The 22,008-nt window shown below is 29.4% G+C and overlaps 1 protein-coding gene across 6 annotated transcripts in view; it reads left to right on the forward strand.

Annotated features, from left to right (window-relative positions):
• Positions 1-22,008, forward strand: part of LOC105193639 (titin) — an 88,463-nt gene that overhangs the window by 19,220 nt on the left and 47,235 nt on the right. For 5 of the 6 annotated variants that reach the window (XM_039450372.1, XM_039450370.1, XM_039450369.1 and 2 more), the window contains 7 exons: positions 6,530-6,771; positions 13,908-14,030; positions 14,157-14,338; positions 14,424-14,671; positions 14,755-15,011; positions 15,233-15,424; positions 21,548-21,730. In XM_039450372.1, coding sequence (XP_039306306.1) covers positions 6,530-6,771; positions 13,908-14,030; positions 14,157-14,338; positions 14,424-14,671; positions 14,755-15,011; positions 15,233-15,424; positions 21,548-21,730 — 1,427 coding nt within the window. The remainder of the gene's footprint in view (positions 1-6,529; positions 6,772-13,907; positions 14,031-14,156; positions 14,339-14,423; positions 14,672-14,754; positions 15,012-15,232; positions 15,425-21,547; positions 21,731-22,008) is intronic. The other variant, XM_039450368.1, reaches the window with a different exon arrangement.

Raw genomic sequence — 22,008 nt, forward strand, 5'->3', positions numbered from 1 at the left:
CATATGCCACTCTTACATTATTGTTTATAAAGCACTTTTTTCATTACCTCGCTGCGTGGCATGAAACTATAGACTCTGAACTGTCTTTTGTTGCCGAATCGCGCGGACACACATACTGATTCACAAATCTTCATAAATCAATTTCTCGTTAATTATTGCAAAAATTGCAAAATATAGGACTTTTCGTTTATTTTTTTAACCCTGTATTTGTCTGCAAAAGTCAATTGTGTTAATAATTATTAAACACTATGTATAATATATATATACACACACACACACACACACACACACACACACACACACACACACACACACCAGGTGACCCATTTTAAAGTATCCCCTAGAATATTTTGAAAACTAAGCATTTTCAGCAAAAATGTTTCATACAAAAGTTATATGGTTTTGAGGGGGACATAAGTTGGTATTATTAATTTGACCTTGAATAGTTGCTTGAAGGCCACGTAAAGGTCACTTTTAATTTTTTAAATCGAATGCCCTACTTTTTATTACATATTCTTGTAGCTTATCTCGAGACGTTTCCAAAACACTATAAACAAATGTTTTTTTGTTAAGTATTTTTCGAGTTGTGAGGTTTGAAAGTTAATTTTTCAAGAAATACACTTTAGATAAAAAAATTAAAAAAAAAACAGGTGTTTAATATTTTTTTAAATACTATGTAATAATGGTTATATTTTTCCATCATACCGCCGGCTTTAGCGTTACCCGATGTACACCGCGAGGAGGTAGCATGGATTTTGTACTTCATGTAGCCCTTAAAAGGGCTGATGTTATAATTGATCTTTTTAAGCAATAAGGTGCTCAAAAGTGGCACCGTTAACCTGTTGATAAAGCTGGATTCGGCGTTGAAAATGAATAAAAGTATGCAGAAGAGTATTGCGTGTGATATTGCACGCTATTCGAATTCTTTCTATCATATAGTCTCTGGTGGTTGGTCTTTCTCGATAGACATAATCTTTGAAGAAACCCCACAAGTAGAAGTCAGGAGCAGTTAAATCTGGTGACCTTGATGGCCACTTAATTGGACCTCCTCTACCTATCCACTTTTCAGGATACATTTCATTAAGGTAGTTCCTCACGACGTGTGCAAAATGCAGAGGAGCACCATCTTGTTGAAACCACATTCTCATTTTTGTGTGCAGATCAACGTTTTCTAGCAAAAATGGAAGATCGTCTCTTAGCAGTCGCAAGTAACTTTCACCGTTGACAGTGTTATCAAACAATAGGGACCAATAAGGAAACCATTTACAATTCCGCACCACACATTGACGGTCCAGCGGTGTTGATGATCTATTTGCTGCATCCAATGTGGGTTTACGGGGGCCCAGTAGTGGCTGTTGTGTCGATTCAATGATCCATCACTGTGAAATGTGGCTTTGTCAGAGAACATTACGAACTTGAAAAAGTTTTCATCGTTTTGAATTTGCTGTACTGCTCACTGACAAAACAATAGCCGTTCTTCATGATCCTGCTCATTTAACGCTTGATTCAAGGACAAATGGTATGGGTAGTACTTCACGACTTTCAAGTATCTTCGCGCAGTCTCTCTTGGGATGCCAATTTAAATTTGAATTTGACGCGTTGATATGTTAGGGTTCAAATGAACTGCCGCCAAAATTGTAAGAAAGCGCGCATTTATACGATAATTGTCGATTATACGTCGTTTTCGTTGTCGCCGAATATTTCCTCTTCGAATTCTTGATTCAATTTTGCGAATTGCGGAAGCATTCGGGTGATGCAGTCGCATAGGATATCTTCTACGATACAATACTGCTGCTCTTTTATAAAAACGGTGGCACTCTCCTAGAACAAGGAGAATATCCACGATTTCATTCAGAAAGTAATCACCCATTCCGCCCGATTCTCAGATGATGTAAATTTAACAATTTGTTCAGAAATCGAAGTAACAGATAATGAAAACTTTCACACACAAGGAAGACACAAAACAAAAGACTTTATTGACTTTAAGGTTCAGATGTAACTACTTGGATGTAACGTAGATACAGTGTGGATACAATGTAAACACTAATGTGTTCTTGAACCAAGCGTTAAATGAGCAGGATCACAAAGAACGGCAATTGTTTTGTCAGTGGGCAGTACAGCAAATTCAAAACGATGAAAACTTTTTGAAGTCTGTTCCTGACTTCTGAGTACTTCTGTACACTATTACTCATTTTCAACACCGAATCCAGCTTTGTCAACAGATTAACGGTGTCACTTTTGAGCACCTTAGTGCTTAAAAAGATCAATTATAACATCAGCCTTTTTAAGGGCTACATGATGTACAAAATCCGACCGTGCTACCTCCTCGCAGTGTACACCGGGTAACGCTAAAGCCGGCGGTATGATGAAAAAATATAGCCATTATTACATAGTATTTAAAAAAATATTAAACACCTGTTTTTTTTTAATTTTTGATCTAAAGTGTATTTCTTGAAAAATTAACTTTCAATCCTCACAATTCAAAAAATACTTAACAAAAAAACATTTGTTTACATTGTTTTGGAAACGTCTCGAGATAAGCTACAAGAATATGTAATAAAAAGTAGGCCGTTCCATTTAAAAAATTGAAAGTGACCTTCACGTGGCCTTCAAGCAACTATTCAAGGTCAAATTAATAACACCAACTTATGTCCCCCTCAAAACCATATAACTTTTGTTTGAAACATATTTGCTGAAAATGCTTAGTTTTTGAAATATTTTAGGGGATACTTTAAAATGAGTCACCCGGTATATATATATATATATATATATATATATATATATATATATATATATATATAGGGTGATGTGGGTAAAGTGAGACGTGAGGTAAAGTAAGACATCATCAAAATTTCTATGTAGTAATGAGTTTAGAGCAAAACAAAAAATTGTCACATGTTGCTTATCATGACAGCTCATGTTTCAATTAGCTATTGGAGTTTGTGTACAAACATTTTGTTGCTGTACGAGACCGATCTTAAAAGTTATTTTCATAAAGTTTTTTTGTGTTCATAATACTCATGATTTAAGCAAGTTTTTTTAAGTGTTTAACAAAGGAAAGTTATGTGCAGTTATCGTTTTTTTATTATTTTTCTAAATAAAAAAAGAATGTACGAAACTTAATCTAGTTTTGGTAATGAATGATTGCGTACAAATTAACGTTGTGGAGTAAAGTGGGTTTTTCATGTTTTCTTGAAGGATTAGTGCAAATCAAGTGATTTTATTATTTCGAATGTTATTACTTATACACGGAGAAAATTTAATATTAAATATTACTATAACGTGACAGTAGCTGCGAACCATCAAAGAATTATAAGTTTAAATACTATAGCCATTATAAAGACAGGAAAGGATTTTATTGCTCTATTTTCAATTATTCATTATTTAGAAGTGTTGATTAAACATAGAAGTCGATTTAAGTTAGTTTTTATGGCTGTTTTGAATTTCTTTGATGTCCCACTTTGCCCTACCATTTTTCAAAAAGCACAAAATTTTTCGTTTTTGAAAAATAGCTAAAAATACAACTTAAAATAAAAAATTTGAAAAGCCGTAATTATAGAAAGTTACTTTTATTCATTCTCTAGTGAAAACAACCATTGATTGTTCAAAAATTCAATTTTTTGACACTTCTATGGAGGCAAACAAAAACCCGTCTCACATCGCCCTAATATATACGTAAAACTCTGTATGATGAATAAGCTGATGAAAACCATATTCTCTCATGATCAGAATTTTTAAAATATTTTAGATTTACAAAGATTTTTAAAAAAATATTTCAGATAAAAAACGTTTTTAGAAATTATGAAATAAAAAATCTTAAAATATATCAGAACAAATATGAAGACTTCTAGGAAAAACAGACTTTTTCATATATGTTCAAATATATTTAATATTCTTCGGTTTTTGTAAATTTCCTTTAGAAATTATAGAATTAGAAATTTTTATTATATATCTGAATTTATATTTATAAAAATTTCTAGGAAAGAAATTCTTACATTTCCATTATTTTTTTCATAAATAATTTGAAAAACGTCCTTTATCCGTTGTAATGAGCTTGAACAAATAGTACGCAATACCGTCAATTGGCCATAACAGTGTTTTATTTTTCATAATTAATTCTAAAGCATTATCCCTTCTTTTTTTTGTTTTTAACGATACATTGGAACACAAAGTTTTCCATTGTTTATCATATTTAAATTTAAACTCTTCATATATGCGTTAGAAAAATTTAATAATAGGTCAATCTTTTTGTCTTTTAATAAAGGAAAGAATTAGAAGTGGCATTAATTAAATTCAATTTTTTTAAACCAAAAATTAGTCAAAAAACGATTTAAACGAAAAAAGCGTCAAAGAATATTCAAAAATAACTTTTTTTATATAAAAATAGTCTTGTTTCTAATTAACAAATTTCAAAATGTTGACAAGTATCAAAAATAGGAAAATGGGAAAAAACGATGAAAAAAACCATTATAAATGTTTTACACCTATTGAAGTATATTTTTTAATGAAAATGTACCATAAAAGTTCTATTATACTGCTACATACAAAAATATTAAAGGAAAATGGGGATATGACTACTATACACATTATGGCTACCCCTATTTTCTTTATTATTAAGTAACAAATTCTTATGGAATTGCTTATGGAATTATTCTTTAAGCCTTTCGTTTTTCATTTCATATTTGGCGCTAATATGGCAATACACAGTAACTGACAATTGTTATATAACATTTTTATGATCACTTCTAAATTTTTTCGAGGTACATTTTAAAAATTAATTACACATATTTCCTCATTGTTTTAAACTTGAGCGCATTATCACACGAATGTATGTACACTCGAATGTTTTTTGTTATTAAACTTTCTATTCTGCTGTTTGACAACACATTTTGAGTTATGCAAAGTTAAACAATAACTTGAGATTTTGTTAATATGGTTTCTTAAGATCCTAACGTTATTCTATTTTACTGAGAGAACACGATTTTCTCCAACATACTACTATTTTTCATTGCCTTTACAAATTTAAAAGTTCTTTACTATAATTAATGTATATCTACTAATATAGTCCGAATTCATCGATTTTACAAAATTGAAAACAAAAAAAGATTAGGAAATTTGAATCTATTTTATCTATTCTTAATTTGATACGACGTCTACAGATGTCAACGTGTGTCAATATTTACTTTTGGAAAAAAATTCTGCAGCGTATTTGTACAAAATAAAAATAATTCAGAATAGTATACGTGGGTTACGTGAAAATACAATGCTGAGTTTTTAAAATCATGTCTATAATATCTAATATAAAAAAATTATTGTGCTTGATTTGTACATGTCCATGCGTACAATATTAACGTAATGACGTATTAATATTTAGTAAATTGTACGCAAGCACAGTAAATCGCATGTGTGTAAACTGTTGTTCAGTCAGTAAAACTCACTTTACCTCTTTGCAAAATTTTTATATCAAAATATTTCTTCAATAAATCGATTGTTATTCTAGATTGTGTTCTGAAACTTTAGAGATATTTTACCTTTGTTTTAATATTAAACAAGGATAAAATAATATTTCCAATAATATCTCTAATATTTCTAAATATAGGAAATTTTGGCAAATATAACCGTTCAAGTTTCAATATAAACTATTAATTATAAATAAAATTATTCAATAAAATGGAAACGGATGCCATATTATTCTCTTTTCCTCTAAATTCAAAGCAATATAAACTATCAAATTGACTTTAGCCATACCATTCAAAAATCGTAGCATAAATTAATTTATAAGACTCGAAATCGTAATTATACCTAAATTATACTGCTTTAAATCAATCATACAGAATTAACTTACCTGAACGAAGCACTGGCACTAACTAGATTAGGATACAAACGTATCTTATGCGGAATATCAATGCGTATTAAGTCAGCATTTAGTGACGGCCTGATGCGCCAACCGTCCTGACTCCACTCCCAAAAAGTAAAATTGAATTATGGATGAAATCCTTAAAGAAAATGTCTACTAGCTTAGTAGCGTAGTTGGAAATTGGAATATGATCGTATCCCAGCGTTCTAGAATTTAAAAGTCACACTAGATAAAAGACACAGTCTTTATATCTTGACATTTTTAACTATATGTTTTTTTTTTAAACAAATGACAGTAAAGTGATGTTTCGAAGATGAACCTCTTCCCATTTAAATTAGGCTCTGAAATATAGAAAAGTCTTGTTACAAACAGTACGTTAAATACTATACCAACACCTACATGTATCTGTACAAATATCTGTATCTATTAGTCCAAATCTTCAAATTCTAAATATCCTTATTTGAATATTTTAAATATTATGTTGATTTGAGAAATATTACAATTTATTTAAAACATTTTTTAGACGATTTTCTAAACGATTTATAAAATTCATGTAAAAACTTTGAAAAATTACCCGAAAAAGTCTGAGAAAAATTTTCATCACTGTAATAATGAACTTGTATATGTTTTATATTTTTATAATATTAATTTTTTATTAATATTTTTGAGCAGATGAATCCAAATATTATATTGACAAAAAAGTCTATTCGGATCAAAATATTTCAAAGAAGCTCATGAAAATTCAAGAACATATGTTGAATGAAAGCACACGCTCTGATTCGAGAGAGTACGAGGATGCATCGTTGCCTTCTCAAGATCTATTACGACGTCACGAGGATAATAGAATTGAAATATCATCGATGAAGAAGGATGATAATTTGGAAGGCGAAGATTTTTTTGAAAGAGCGAGGAAGGTAAGTCTAATCGAGTTTGTAAATACAGTTAAAATGATGCTACTAACTTTGATTGACACTTTACTGTCTTCTTTCGTTTCAAATTCTTTATTTGTCATATTTTAACATGTACTCGGTTTGGTATGTTTTTTGAATTTTTATTTATTTAAATGTTGTTAAGCTATTTTTCCTTATTAACGTATTAAATACTACAATATAAGTCTAACTCTTATGACAAAAACTGTTTGCAGCTTTGATGGAGACAAATTTTATATATAAAGGATTTGGTGAGAATAAATATTAGCGGCACAGGTCTCACGATATTTTAATTGGTTAGAAAGGAAAAGACAGGCGTTTATATTTATGTACCATCATTATTTATATAAAAAATACATGCCATATAAAATCGACGAGATTGATTGAAAAATCATTAACTACTCGTTTGTTATGCTTTGCTGTTTGTAACTTTATTGCAAATAAAAATTTATTATAATACGCTCTCACGAATTTTTAGTATGTATCGCATGTTTTGTTTTTGTTATTTTTATAAATAAATAATATTTAAAAGGAAATGATAATTCTTTTTACGAGATACTCATTTGAAATATATCGGGTGATCATCGGGTCTCACGATATTTTGATTGGTTAGAAAGGAAAAGACGGGCGTTTATATTTATGTACCATCATTATTTATATAAAAAATACATGCCATATAAAATCGACGAGATTGATTAAAAAATCATTAACTACTCGTTTGTTATGCTTTGCTGCTTGTAACTTTATTGCAAATAAAAGTTTATTATAATACGCTTTCACGAATTTTTAGTGTGTATCGCATGTTTTGCTTTTGTTATTTTTATAAATAAATAATGTTTAAAAGGAATTGATAATTCTTTTTATGAGATATTTATTTGAAATATATCGAGTGATTATCCATTATACCCAATGACCTTCTTTTATTTTAACGACCGAAAATTCTTCTTTCGTTCGACGCCGCTGCACTGCGCAACTCTACTCTGTAGATCGTGCTCGATGAGCGCGACGAAGTGAGCGGGAGGCTGCCGGCCGGAGGCTAACCAGATACCGGAGGCCGTACCGCGCGCGCGCTATGCCGGTTCAGTCTTGGTTCGGCTGGTTACTGCAACCGATCGGCTGGTGACGTGATACACTCGTGACATGTGTCACGCAAGTGTTACTGCCGTTGTTGTCGTCATTATTAACGCCGCTTAAATACAAATCGAATTTAGGTGATTGTTACATCGTGCCAAGTAAAAATTATGCTCCGAAAAAAAAAACACATTTTTATAGTATAGAAAGTATAACTTGGTGCATCATATAATACGTTACAATGCGAAAAACGATAATTTACAAATTTTTGAGAGAAACAAAAAGAAAATAAAGCAACGAAATTCTTTTTTCTTCTTTCTAACTTAAATTAAAGGAACAAGAACCTTTCAAAATCTCCATTCATTTAAATTATAAACAGATAAAAAAAGTTAGAATTATGCATTAATAAATAAACATATTACTTAATCTGTGAATTTCTTTAAAATGTAAAGAATCAATCAAATTTGCGACTAATTAAACAATTCTCTAACTCTAACGTAATAAGATAGGTTATCATAAACTCATCCAATAAAGAAACAAAAAAATTTTGCGACCTGATTTGATTGATACTTCTATCGGATCATTTCCAATTACACATGATTTTCACCGTGATGTACCACCTTGTCGTTGAAAGAACGCTACCAGTCAGTCCGGTTTTATTCTACCATTTGTGTTCGTCTCTGTTGATGACGTCATCGTATAAAGATATCTGCATAAAGTATTAATATGTTGTATTACATGTTATAAAAAGAGAAAATATATATTTTTGTACGCAAAAATACATGTTTTTAAATCTATTACATTTGTGAATTAATAAGTTGTTGAAAGATGTTATTCTTTCTTTTACGAAAGAAATATCTTGAGACTTTAACAATATTTTAGATTCTTTTAACATTTTACATTTTAAGAAATCAGTGCAAATTTAAAAGATAAGCATTAAAAAAGAATGTAAAATTGCCAAAAAAAGTTTTACAAGATATCTATGGTTTGTCTCAGACATCGCAGACACAATCATGTTCAGTCGTACGTTCACGGACTTTTCATACCGGTACCTTTGGCGAAGTGCCAAAATCAACACGAACCAGAAAAGACGATTACGCCAACTGGAGAATATGTTAATATATTTTTCATTCGTGAAATCTTTGAAACTATCGAAGAGCTAGTTGTTTATTGTGTCGGGTTTTAGATCGACGTACGTCACCGCAATATATTTAGCACCAGGCATTGAAATCACTGTCCGGTCAAAACGTATGATATAACGCCGCGTAACACTTTCTTAATTTTCAGCAGCTATATTGTCAACAACATATATTGCTCAATTTGTAGCACATATTAATAGCCAGTGAGTATTTCCCTACGTAATTATATCGCGAATATAATTGACGGTAGCCTACTCTGTTAACAAAACTGAAACTGTTTTGATTATCGTACGAAAGACAAAATTAACAATGATAGTGGATGGTCCTGATTCGATGGAAGCACACGTGCATCCCGAAGGATCCGTAAGGATGAATTCAAGAGCAGTGATGCAAAGAGATGAGGATATACCGCAACAAATCATTTCTCCAACTACTACTACTATAAGTACCATAGCTGTGCAAAGCGGAGAAACGCGCGTAGTAATCGCTTTACTTCAAGTAAGAAACAGGAGTTGTATTTTTATCAATAATAGTAATCAATCAATTTTAATCAATAATAATTTACAGTCACAAAACTAATTATTCCTATACAGGATATTGGTTCATTTTATGCTACAAATTCATCAAATATAACTTTTTAGGTAAAACTCGATTAGAAGTGTGAAAACCTTAATAGTGATACATATCAAAAGTATGTTTTTGATTTGTAATATAAAATGAATTATTAATATCCTGTGTGTTTGGACAATTAGTTTTGTAACTGTATATAAAAGTATTTTGTTTATTTAAGGAGATCCTGAAGTCTATGCTGTTTTTCCGATCTGCTGTTGTACCAATTAAACACAATAAAATCTCTTGTGCCAATTAAACGTAATCATTTTTTAACATCTTTTCGTATTGCTCTTATAGATTTAAAAATCCTATTCCAGAATTAAAGTATATTCATTAATACATGACTGCAGAATGGACGTTATGCAGAGGACAAAAAAAATTTTTTAATTCATATTGTTTTTGTCATTTCTTAGATAAATATATTGCATTGGATTCCAGAACTGTCAAATCGTAAATATTTACTTGATAAACGCTCTACAGAAAATCTATATTTACGAAATTGGAGTCTCCAGATATGTGTGTAGATTACACGAAGAAACAACGTCGAGCTTTTACAATTAAACTTAAACACCTAATCCAATACGAAAAGCTTATACAAAAATTTATCCATATATATGCGTGCGATATTGATGTAGTAATATGTAATGACGTACTAATATTTCGTAAACCGTATGTATGTATTATAAATCGTATGTGTGTAAGTTATTCAGTAGGTAAAATTCACGACTTCAGCATCCCCTTAATATTATTTTGCTATAATTTTATCAATTTTTACACATATTTTCAGACTTAAATAAAACTAAAGAAAAGAGACGAAGTAAAAAACCGATGCTTTTTTGCAATTTAAATTACAGTTTAAAAAAATCCGTTTTTTTTCAAATTGCTGGAACAAATCCAGAAAAATTTGTTTTTTCCGAAAAATTAGTTTATTTTGCAAAAAATTGCTGTTTTTATTATGCAAATGGCATGTCACCTAATTTTTAAAGCCCATCGTTAATATGATCCAGAAAGTTACGTAATCTTATTTTTATTAAAATTTTTTGCTTTTTCTTTTATTTTCTGTCCATCTCATAGAATGAAATGTAGCGAGTTATGAACTTCAAAATAAGTGTAGTGAAATTAGATAAAAAATTTGTATAAAACGGGATGACTAATACTGATGAGATCATCATGATAGAACAACACTTTTCAATTATTTAATTTTATAGCACATTCACATTTTTTGCATTCACAAAAACCGTGATCTAGAGTTAATAAATCACAATTTTCCATCACAACAATAAATATTAGCCCGCTATAAAATTTTTTAATTTTGAAAAGTGTATCATATTTTGATAATAAATTATCTTATATATTTATCCATAATGTATGTCCAATGTATGACATTGTAATTCTTTGAAAATAATTATTGTTTAATATTTCTGACAGCACAAAGATCCAAAATACGTCATAAAAATATTCCTTAAACATCTTTTGTGAGTTTATAACATTTTTCAGATTTTTGTGCTGTCTGCGATATGTAACATATTAACTTTATTTAAATGTACGCATTTTTTTTATAAAAACAAGGAAATGTTCTACAAACACACGTAAATTTTTCCAATAAATTTTTTTATCTTTAGGAAAAAACAGAAAGAATTTAAAGAAAAATCAATTCCTTTCCGGATCTTTAAAACTATAATTTAAATATATATCAATTTGATTTTGTTAACAACAGATTAATAAATATTCGAACACAAGTATGCTTTTAATGAAAATATATTACTGTATCATTTTGTAATAAATTTTTTCTACTTTCAATCCAGTCTTTTTCAAAAAACTATATAATATTTAATAAATTTGTAGCATGCATAAATTCCCAATATCCGGGCAATAGTTTCGTGATCGTACATTCTTTTCTTTTATTAACGCAAATAATTTTAATTGAATATTTATAAATTTTGGAGAATGCTATTTGAAAATGTTTATGTTTTAAGTAATGTATTGTTGTGAGATATAGTTTTGTTTTTTCTTCAAGTAATTTTTAATAAAAACTAATCTTCCACGTGATTTCATACATAACACTATGGTGTAGGTATTTCTGGATTCGGTTGCTTCAGTCTATAGCTATTTCCGAGTCCTCTCGAAACCGTAAGCGTTTTAGGTATCCGCTGAGCAAAACGAGTCTCCCGAAACTCCACGAAGGATAAATTTAACCGCTAGGTACAGTAACTCCCATTACGCACCACCATGATTAGTTAAACCTATCTTACATACGTTGCGTTGGATTTTGATGTATTTAGGATCCAAGTACAATTCATAGAATTTATATTAAAATGTTGAGCGTTCCGTTAGTAATTACAAACTTAAATTTTTATAACTTTAAATAATTTTCAAAATGCTACGGGAAATAAAGATTTCTTTTCCACAGTCAAAATTAAATATTTATAATTGTATAAGATTTGAAAAACAAGAATCATTTATATAAATTTTTATTCTAATCAAAATTTCCAATTTAAATTATAGTCAATTACACAATAAATCTTGTAAAATTAATTGATAAGTAAATTTGGTAATCAGTGAACTCGTATCGAACCAAGAGAGATCTGTCGGCACGAATCCGCATACTCTCATATAATCTAACAAACCGGTATTATGTATATGTGCGAGACGGCTTGAGGCAGCCAGGGCCTAGCTCGGACCCTGGCCCGGTTCAGCTGTGGACGAGCATGATTCTTCCTTTTACCGTACCTTTGCCTATATCTTACCTACAATCTAACTATAGTTCTTCCATGCCCGAAACAAGAAAAAAAAGATTAAGTAGAGATTTCTAGACTCACATATTTTGTATGATACAATTACTAACATCACCAAGCATAAAAATTTACCAAGTGTTTCTATTGCACGTTGTGATATTGCATTTATCAGATTATCTTCTACAAAAACACCTAAGAAAATAAAACAACAAATAAAATGATTAATTTTAATTATTTTTATCATTGAATAAACTTTCCTTCCTTTTTTTTAATTTTATTGAATTTTTTGTCTTTTATGTAATTAATTAGTTATATAGCGTAATTTTAATATGCTTTGAGCACATTATTCAACTAAAATTTTTTGTGTACACACACACACATACACACACATGTACTTTTATGGAATCATATTCAACTTGAGCCGTTGCCCATAAGGCACGCTTTCACTCTGATTATAAATCATGAGTCATATCTTTTTTTCTTATGATATAACTTTCTTATGATAAACATATTTCTCAAATTTTCCACAAATATGTCTAATATTTGCTAATTGCTTTTTGTCAACTAACTAATATGTTAAAAAATTATCATGGAATCATGGAATAGCTCTTTTCACATATTACGTGAAAAAAAGAAATAATTTTATCGCTTGAGTGGCAATGTATATTAGAAGATTTAGAAGAGAGAATTGGTCAATCCAAACGTAGTTATTCGGCAGAATGCCAAAGATGAAAATGGAAACATATCTTGCTCCTTTCTGTGGCCCAACTTCACGAGGCCGATGAACTCTGGAGAATCGATGTTCTACGATCTCTGTCTATACTCGTTTTTTATATATTTCTTCTTTTTTTTTAATAATCTAAAATTTTGTGTTAAAGTAAAACAGTGCATTGCAATTGCTAGCAACTATTGCTGTGATGCTGCCATGATAATGGCTGAATTATTTCCTGAATTAAACTATTGCTTGCATCTTGCTGAAATAATATCTTTTACTTCTGATATTGAACAAACTTGCCGCAATTTTGTCAAAATTTGCCACAATCATACATTTTTTCATTACAATTGTTGCCGCAAAGTTGCTATCAAATTACTATACTCAGTTTGAGTGTATTTTTTCTTGTAAAAAATCAAGATTCACACCTTATTAGGAACTTGCTTGTAACATTTTTTAACAAATCCCAGCAAAATATTGACTAATTGTTAAATGAGAATAGTGGAGGAAAATGATTGTTTTAAATTTAATTAACATATTATATAAGTTATTGGTAGATGATTTCTAGATAATTACTAGAAATTTATTTGAGATTATCTTTATGTTCCAGTATTAATAAGCGAATTTACATTTTGTTGAGATTTTTTATTGCATTCTGCAAGTATTTCAAATTTTGGATACAATATTCTATTAATTATGAAAATAACGATTACACAGAAAATACAGTACATCTGTTATGATATATTCAGTTTAATTATGCTATGTTATACTATTTGAAGATATCTAGTTTTACTATACACTGTTGGAAGGTATCTGGTTTTACTATACTGCTTTATTATCGTTTCTGTTCAGAGCGGCGAATGGCTAAAGCTGAAAATACTCGAGTTACAACCAGAATTAACAAAACTTGGTGCTTCCGTAATAGAAGCCACGGAACTCTCGAAAGCACATGATCAAGTGTTACTTCGATTACAGGTAAAATTAAATGTATCAAGCAAAATTTAAAATTGTATAAAAGTTTACATTAAGTATAATTAAATAAGTACAAAGTTTAAAATCTTGGTTAATTAAGATCTTTATTAATTAAAATCTTACTACAAGCAGAATAAACAAAGTCCAGTGGAAGAATTATTGCGACAAGCTGATCACTTAATCGCAACCCAGAGACCAAAAGCAGAAGTATACACTGCCATGGCGGATACATTAGGTCAGGCATGGCGTGATGTAAATCAACTTTTGGAACGTCGTAAGGAGATACTCGACCGAAACGTATTATTTCAAAGGTATAATACAGAGAAATTAATAAAGCATACATGATTCGTATTTCAAATAAATTATTTAATAAAACAGATTTAATTCTTTTTATAGTCGCTCGGAGGAATGTAGAGAAAATATGGAAGCATTGGAAATGGCGTGTAACGACACGTTGCTACCGATCGAAATAGAAGCAGTAAAAAATTTTCTATCAAAAATCCAAGATCTTCGTAAAGATATGTTGGAAGCGTTGATGGGTGCGTTGCGGGAAGGTAAGACATTGCTGGATGGACTCAAGGAATTGGTAAACGAAGGCACTTTAGATTCAAGACCAGATACGATTAAAGATGAAGCTAATCATGGTACGTTAAATGTTTCTTTAATATTTACAAATATTTGATTATTAATTTAGGTGATTTAATTTAAAAATATCATATTTTGTTAGCTGTGTTGCAAGTTGAAAAATGGTTGGAAGAACTTCATGATAGAAGGCGAGTGATCGAGGCATGTTTTCGTAGTAGAAAAACTCAATTGGAGCAATGTCTTGCTCTCGCGCTACTCGCAACTGATCTTCGTGATCTTGAAGAAATTCTCAATGATAGAATTGCTACACTAGAGAATAGTTGCGATCAGTTGGGAAATTCCGCTTCTAGTGCAGAACTGCTTCTTTTTGAATTAAAAAAGTTGCAAACCGAAGCCAAGGTATCTAAAAAGAAATCAATTTAACTAGAATCATCAAAGTTAATTAGATATGCTTTACGCGATCCTTTGTATCTCTTGAAATTTTATAGAGCAAAAAATCACTCAAAAAATTGCACAAACACTATTTTTATTCTACTAAACGTTTTATTCTACGATATTTAGAGAGATAATGTACACTTTATATAAAATAGTGTTCTATAAAAAAATTCAATGTTTTTTAGGATTTTCAAGACAAGGCCATTAAAATAACTAAATCGACCGAACGATTAGTGTCATCAGGACACTTTGCAGGCGAACAAGCAACCGAACAGGCGTACGCAATTCTTAGTACCGCTACTGATTATATTAACGATTTAGACCAATACAATACATTGTTGAATAGAGCAATAGCCTTTTTCAATTCTGCACAATCGGTGAGTGTTTTCACTTTTTAATTATCTGTAGATTAACCTTTAAACTGTAATTATTCGAAAATTCACATTATTTGTGAGTAGCGATCTGACAGACCACTATCATATTTCCGCTCATTTTATAAGTACTTTATAGTGAAAAAGGTATATTTTTAATTATTCTGAATACTTATAAATAAAGGAGGCCAAGAAAAATGTTTTAATGTGAAGATTAGCAAAACATTTTATATACAAGTCTCTAAAATCTGTAAAACTACATAATACTATATTTCGAAAACGGTACAAAATTATGAAAAATCGCGAAATATGTATTTGATGATGTTGAGGGATTACTCTTTTAGGACAATTGAGGAGATTATCCTCTCAAGGAATGTTCTAGAAGAACCCTAACTCAAATATATCACAGAAAATATTTCCTCCAAATTGTAGGAAAGAGGGAGATAAATTGGACCTATATACTTTCGCTCTCTATAAGGCTCAAATACAGTCCGATCGTAAAACTGGAGGTGGCGTGGAAAGATATAATTTAATTCTCTTTATTTTTATTTAAAATTATTTTGACGTACCTCTCACCTACGACGAACTATAATAAAAAATATAAAAACTTTCTCTTGTCCGATTTGAAACAGTTGATTTCAAGTCGGACCACACTCTGTTCCAGATCGGGTATTTCTACTTTTGATTTTGAAATAGAATTTTAAAAGATTTTAATATAGTCTTTCTTTAGTATTGAGTAAAAACAAGCAATGTGAAAATCAAAAATAAAAATTTTATTCAGAAGAAAATGGTGATCGTTTAGGAAAAAGTGGGGTAAGTCGGATTTATTTGCAGTTTTTGCTTTCTATAAGGTGCAAATGAAGTCTGATCGTAAAATTGAAAGTTCCGTCGAAAAGATAATTTAATTCCTTTCATTTTTGCTTGAAATCATTTTAACATATTTTTCACCTGTGTTGAATTATAATGAGAAATGTAGAAACGCCTTTTTCAGTCCAATTTCGAGCCAACGGTTCCAAATCGAACCCACCTCCTGAACCAAATCAGACATTTTTATTTTTATTTACTTTTAAATAAAATTTTAAAAGATTTTAATGCATTTTTTAAAAATACTGAATAAAAACGATTAATTTGGCAGTCCAAAATAAAAATTTTACTGAAAAAAAAAAAATTATTGACAGTTTATATAATTAGACATTTCGTAGTCATGTTATGATAGATGAGAAGAGCGTATTACGGCTACTGTCGACAATCTGGCTACTCTTATTATTTCTATTATTAGGTGACGTATTCTAACAATTGCTTATGGAGTTATTCGTTCAGTAGTCCGCCGTTTTTTTAATGATGCTAATATGCCAATACGTAATGACTGACAATTGTTACAAGGCATTTTTATTTTTGAGTACTTCTAAACTTTTTCAAAGTACACTTTTAACCTTTAATAACATACATTTCTTTATTATTCTTAAACTTGAGTATATTATCACACGAAGGTACATACACTCGAGTGTTTTTTTTTTGTTATTTAACTTTTTATTTGGCCGTATACATTTTGAGTTATACAAAGTTAAAACAATAACATGGAATTTTGTTAATATGGGTTTTTAAGCAAAATTTTTATATCGAAATATTTCTTCGAGAAAATCAATTGTCATTCTAAAAAGCGGTGTTTAGAAGCATTAGAGACATTATTTTATGCTTGTTGTAAACAGGGATAAAGTGATATTTTTAATGAAATTTCTAATGGTATTTCTAAAGTTTCTGAACGCAGAAAAATTGTAAATTAAAAAAATTCTAAACAATGGAAAACTATTATAAAAATATATTTAAAATTAACTAATTTTTTTTAATTATTTTTATGGATAGTTATACTACAACTTTTTTTATTCCACCGATTATGCAGTGCATTAGATTTTTATAAATCACGACCGAAGTAATAAATATTTCATTATCTTGAATCTAGAATCTGTCAAACAACACTTTGACAAATGTAATCATTCAAGTTTTAATAGAAAATTATTAATTATAAACAAAGTTATTCAATAAAATGAAAATGGATGCCATATTACCCTCTTTTTCTCTACGTTATTACATAATTAAAGTTGAAATCAATAAAATTCAATCCCGAGTCTGATAACTCATAATATTTTACTAATTTACCATTTCTAGGACCAAACTTGGTCGGCCAATCACCAATGCTACTATCAGGTTGCAATTTCAATGTAAAAGTCCGATTTGGACAAAAGTCCTTTCGAAATTTGGAACAAATTTAATAATAAACCACAAAAATGATCACAAAACGATTGATATTTTTGAATTCTACACTCTTTAATTATCTTAAATTAATTATCTTTTAAACTTTTAACACTTTTTAAATAATGATTTACAGGGATTTTCTATTTTTAAAAAGTTTTGCACGATGGATGAAGATACATATTTGCATCTATTCTATGAAACGCGCAGTTTGGTTGAGTCTGAGAAAATATATAAAATCACACGAATACATAAAAGCACTAAGCTACGATCGAAAAAGGCCTTCTTGTTTAGATTTGTATATTCTATGATTGTTATGACAGAGAATTGTCAAACTGCTGTCACATGTTTGGCGTCTTATAAGGACTTTACATTATAAATAGCACGCAAATTTGTTTAACTATATTCATTGAAATTAAAAAAGTCCTATTTAGAACCCGATCCAATTTAGCCCACTCTCTCTTCTATAAACAGAGTTGAAGTCAATCAAATTCAATTATCCCGAGTCTGATGATTTATAATATTTTACTGATTCAACATTTCTAGGACTAGATCAGATCGAACGATAACCAGTGATTATGTTGTAATTTCAATTTGGAAATGAGTTCTTTCGAACTTCGGAACAAATTTTATAAACCGGAAATGTGAGCACAAAATGTTTGATATTTTTTAATTCTACACTCTATAATTATCCTAAATCGATTGCCTTTCAAAATTTTTATACCTTTTACATAATTACAAAGTTTCCTATTTTTAAAAAATTTTTGCACTATAATTGCTAAAAATACACATTCTCGTCTCTTTTATGATAGAGAACCGTCAAATTACTGTTACATGTTAATATGTTTTATAAAAACTTTGCATTATAAATGGCACGCAAATTTGTTTAACCATATTTATTTAAATTTAACATGTCCTATTTGAAACACGGTTTGATATATCCCACTCTCCATTAGTATATTATTTAAACAATCCAATAAAATTTTTTTATAGAAAATACAGGTTGATACGTTTACTCGGTAGAATTATTTAGAGTTAAAGTTAGAAAAAGATTTTCAAAAAATCGTTACTACCATTCAAAAAATCCTAAAAATTCTAAAAAAGTTCTAAAAAAGTTAAACTATAAAAATTTTCTTAACATTAAAATATAACTTTACACCAGTATATAAGAATTAAAATGTTTAAATAAAACCTAAATAAAGAAATAGAGGAAGATGGAGTAAGACGAAGTGACAGGGTAGCCGAGGTATCACGTGATTTAAATGCAGGAATTGAATATACGCGTTAAATATACGCGTGGCCTTTCAGTCGTTGAAAGCTATTGACCTAGTAATTTTCTTGTGATTTTATCTCATTTTTTTTACTTATGACATTAGTATTAACTCTTCTTCAGGCGCATGTGACGTCACAGATTCATGGTAAACACATTTTCAAATATCTAAGTTTTCAATTCGGCGTAAATATGTTTACCACGAATCTGTGACATCATATGTATCTGACGGAAAGTTAAATTACAGTATACTTTAAAGTATATCTCGTCTTGTCTACGGATACCCCATTTTACCTCATCAATGTGGCAAGATGGGAAGAAATGCATTTTTTTATATTTCTTAAAATTAAGTTTTATGTTATACATTCCCAGTAAATGACAACGGGACCACTACGTATATACCTACGAAATGCATTAATGAGGTCCTTTTTCGGTGTAGCTAGTGCAAAAGTCACAGCAATCTTAGCCAATCAGACAAACTCACTAAATCAGTGGCAACACATGATTGGTTAAACTGCTGGAGTTCCTACACCAAGAAAAGATCTCATTAATGCACCTCATTGTACAATGTTTGGGAACAGATGGTATAAAAGTATTACGAATTTAGAGAGCTTCTTATGGATATTGAGGAAGTTATTGACATGTAAAGTTTCAATAACACTCTGTAAGACTGGAATTACAGTTTAAAGGTTAATAAGTAAAATAATGTAATATTTTATAATTTAACTGAATCATTTAACTGAATCACCCATATAGTGAGGATTGTTGCCAAAAGCTTTCAGAAAGGTTTCAAACTTTCCACTTTTACGTGCAATACTTCTAAAGGAATTTTGCAAAATAAAATGTTATAACAGAAATTTTTCTAAAGTATCGTGATATGAAATGTCTCAATAAAAATGTTACTAAAATCAATCACATGCAGCAGATTTTAAAATTTTCAGTTTGGGTTTTTTAAAATTGATCAAATTTTTCATTCAAATATATGTTAACATACTCAAGCAGAAAATTTGCTATATTACTTTTGCCGTTTGGATGAAAATTTTTTAAGTCTGCTTGCGGCGAGTACTAAGTTTATGTAATAGGAATTAAGAATGTTACGCAAATAAAGTATTGTCTTATATAATTATCCATTCTTTTCATTAAATATTTCAAAAAAATTATATTTACATTTATTAGATCAATTAGACTGTAAATAATAAATAAAAACGTAGAACAAGAACACTAATTATATTTTATATATAATTTATAGTGCAACTTTTCAATAGTTGTAATTTTCTGAATGTAATAAATTGAAACATTATTTTTGAAATAAGATACTTAAGTTAAATAACGCCCAGCACTAAATAAGGCTCACTTTTAATTTTATCATGTTTGCCAATTTTACATGCGTGTGTGCGTGACGATATGACGTAAAAAGTTTGCTCTCCGTGCCAAAAATCCGGGTTTAAATCCACCCAAAGCAACTTTAAATTGGTTTTTAATGGATTTAAAAGCGATCGCCACTTCTCGAAAAGCAAAGGCAAATAAAAAATATAATGTTAGAGTACCGGTAATTCCCTAATTAAAGGGTATCGGTATTTCTCTAACATTTTTTGTTTTTATTGCATTTTCTTATAGTCGATTTCAAGAACTTTCCAAAAGTCTACAAGAAAGTTTATTTTTGTTAAGTACTTTCTGAGTTATAACGCTTGGAAGTACACTGTAGCTTACAAGCCCTACAACTCGAAAAGTACTCAACAAAAATAAACTTTCTTGTAAGTTTTGGAAACCTCTTGACATTGGCTATTAGATTCTGGAATCAAAAATTGAGTGTTTCATTTAAAAAAGTTAATATGATTTTGATCTGACCTTGGCGACGCTATCCAAAGTCAAACTGATAAGATCAGTAAATAGATCTTTTGAAACCCCACAACTTTTATCTGAAACACTTTTTCCTAAAATGCTTAATTTTCAAGATATTTTGTCGTCCCGGAACTTTTTGGACACCCTGTATATGTATGTATGTATTAAAAGTGATTTGGAAGATAACGTTTAGTTCCTTTGTCATATTTAATTTATTTTTTATTTGGGTCATATTAAACACAAACGTTTAATGAGGATCAGAGTATAAAAAAAGTTTTTTGTTTATATAGAAACCTATACGTAATTTTATTTTTGTGAATAATTAAAATAAACATTTTATTTTCACTTAGTTTATTTTAACATTTCCATAAGTAAAATTTATAAAAAATAAAATATATTAGCTAGACTTTATTCGGCTCAAATACCTTATTTACTTTAAATTTAAAGTACTTTAAAAAAATAATGTTTAAATTTAATATTTTCAGAGCATTACGATTAGTAATATTTCAGCAAGGGGTTTGAAATTTTTTCATTAATTTTTTAATAACATTTCTGCAATATTCTAAGTACATATTACGGATATTTTGATAACATTTGTACTAACATTTGTCCAAAAACATTTGTAAAACATTAAAGACAGATTTTGAAACCTTTCTAAAATGTTTTATTTTTTATTTGAAATATTTCGGAGACATCTTTGAAAAATTTTGAGGCTGCATAAGGTATATGTACTAAACTTGGATATTAATATTATTTAATGTAATTAGGCTTTTACCAAACTGGATCAACTAGAAGTTCAATTAATGACAACGGAATACTCTTCTTATTCTACACAACTAGCACGTTTTCATGAACAAACAGTGGCCACAATAGAAGACGTAATTTCAAAATCATTATCAGAAGGATATGCGATTTTAAATATCACGGGAAAAGAAGCGCCTGGTGCCGAGGTAAGGTCAATCACTGAATTAATCGTATTTATTATTGTTCTTTAAGTTAAGCTGTTAATGAGAAACTTGAAAAGTGTAAATTCACCTAGAAAATTATTATTGAGCACCAAGATCTGCTTTCGATCGGTTAGTCGCTTTTCTCAATATAAATGTGTTGAAAAACTAAAAATTTGTAAACAAAAACTAATAATTTTGTTAACATAAATATTAAATTAAAAATTGTCTTTTATCAAATAATATTACTATATTATTATAAAATTTAAAATTATATTATAAAA

This window comes from Solenopsis invicta, chromosome 6, assembly GCF_016802725.1.
Source record: "Solenopsis invicta isolate M01_SB chromosome 6, UNIL_Sinv_3.0, whole genome shotgun sequence".
NCBI classification, from domain to species: domain Eukaryota; kingdom Metazoa; phylum Arthropoda; class Insecta; order Hymenoptera; family Formicidae; genus Solenopsis; species Solenopsis invicta.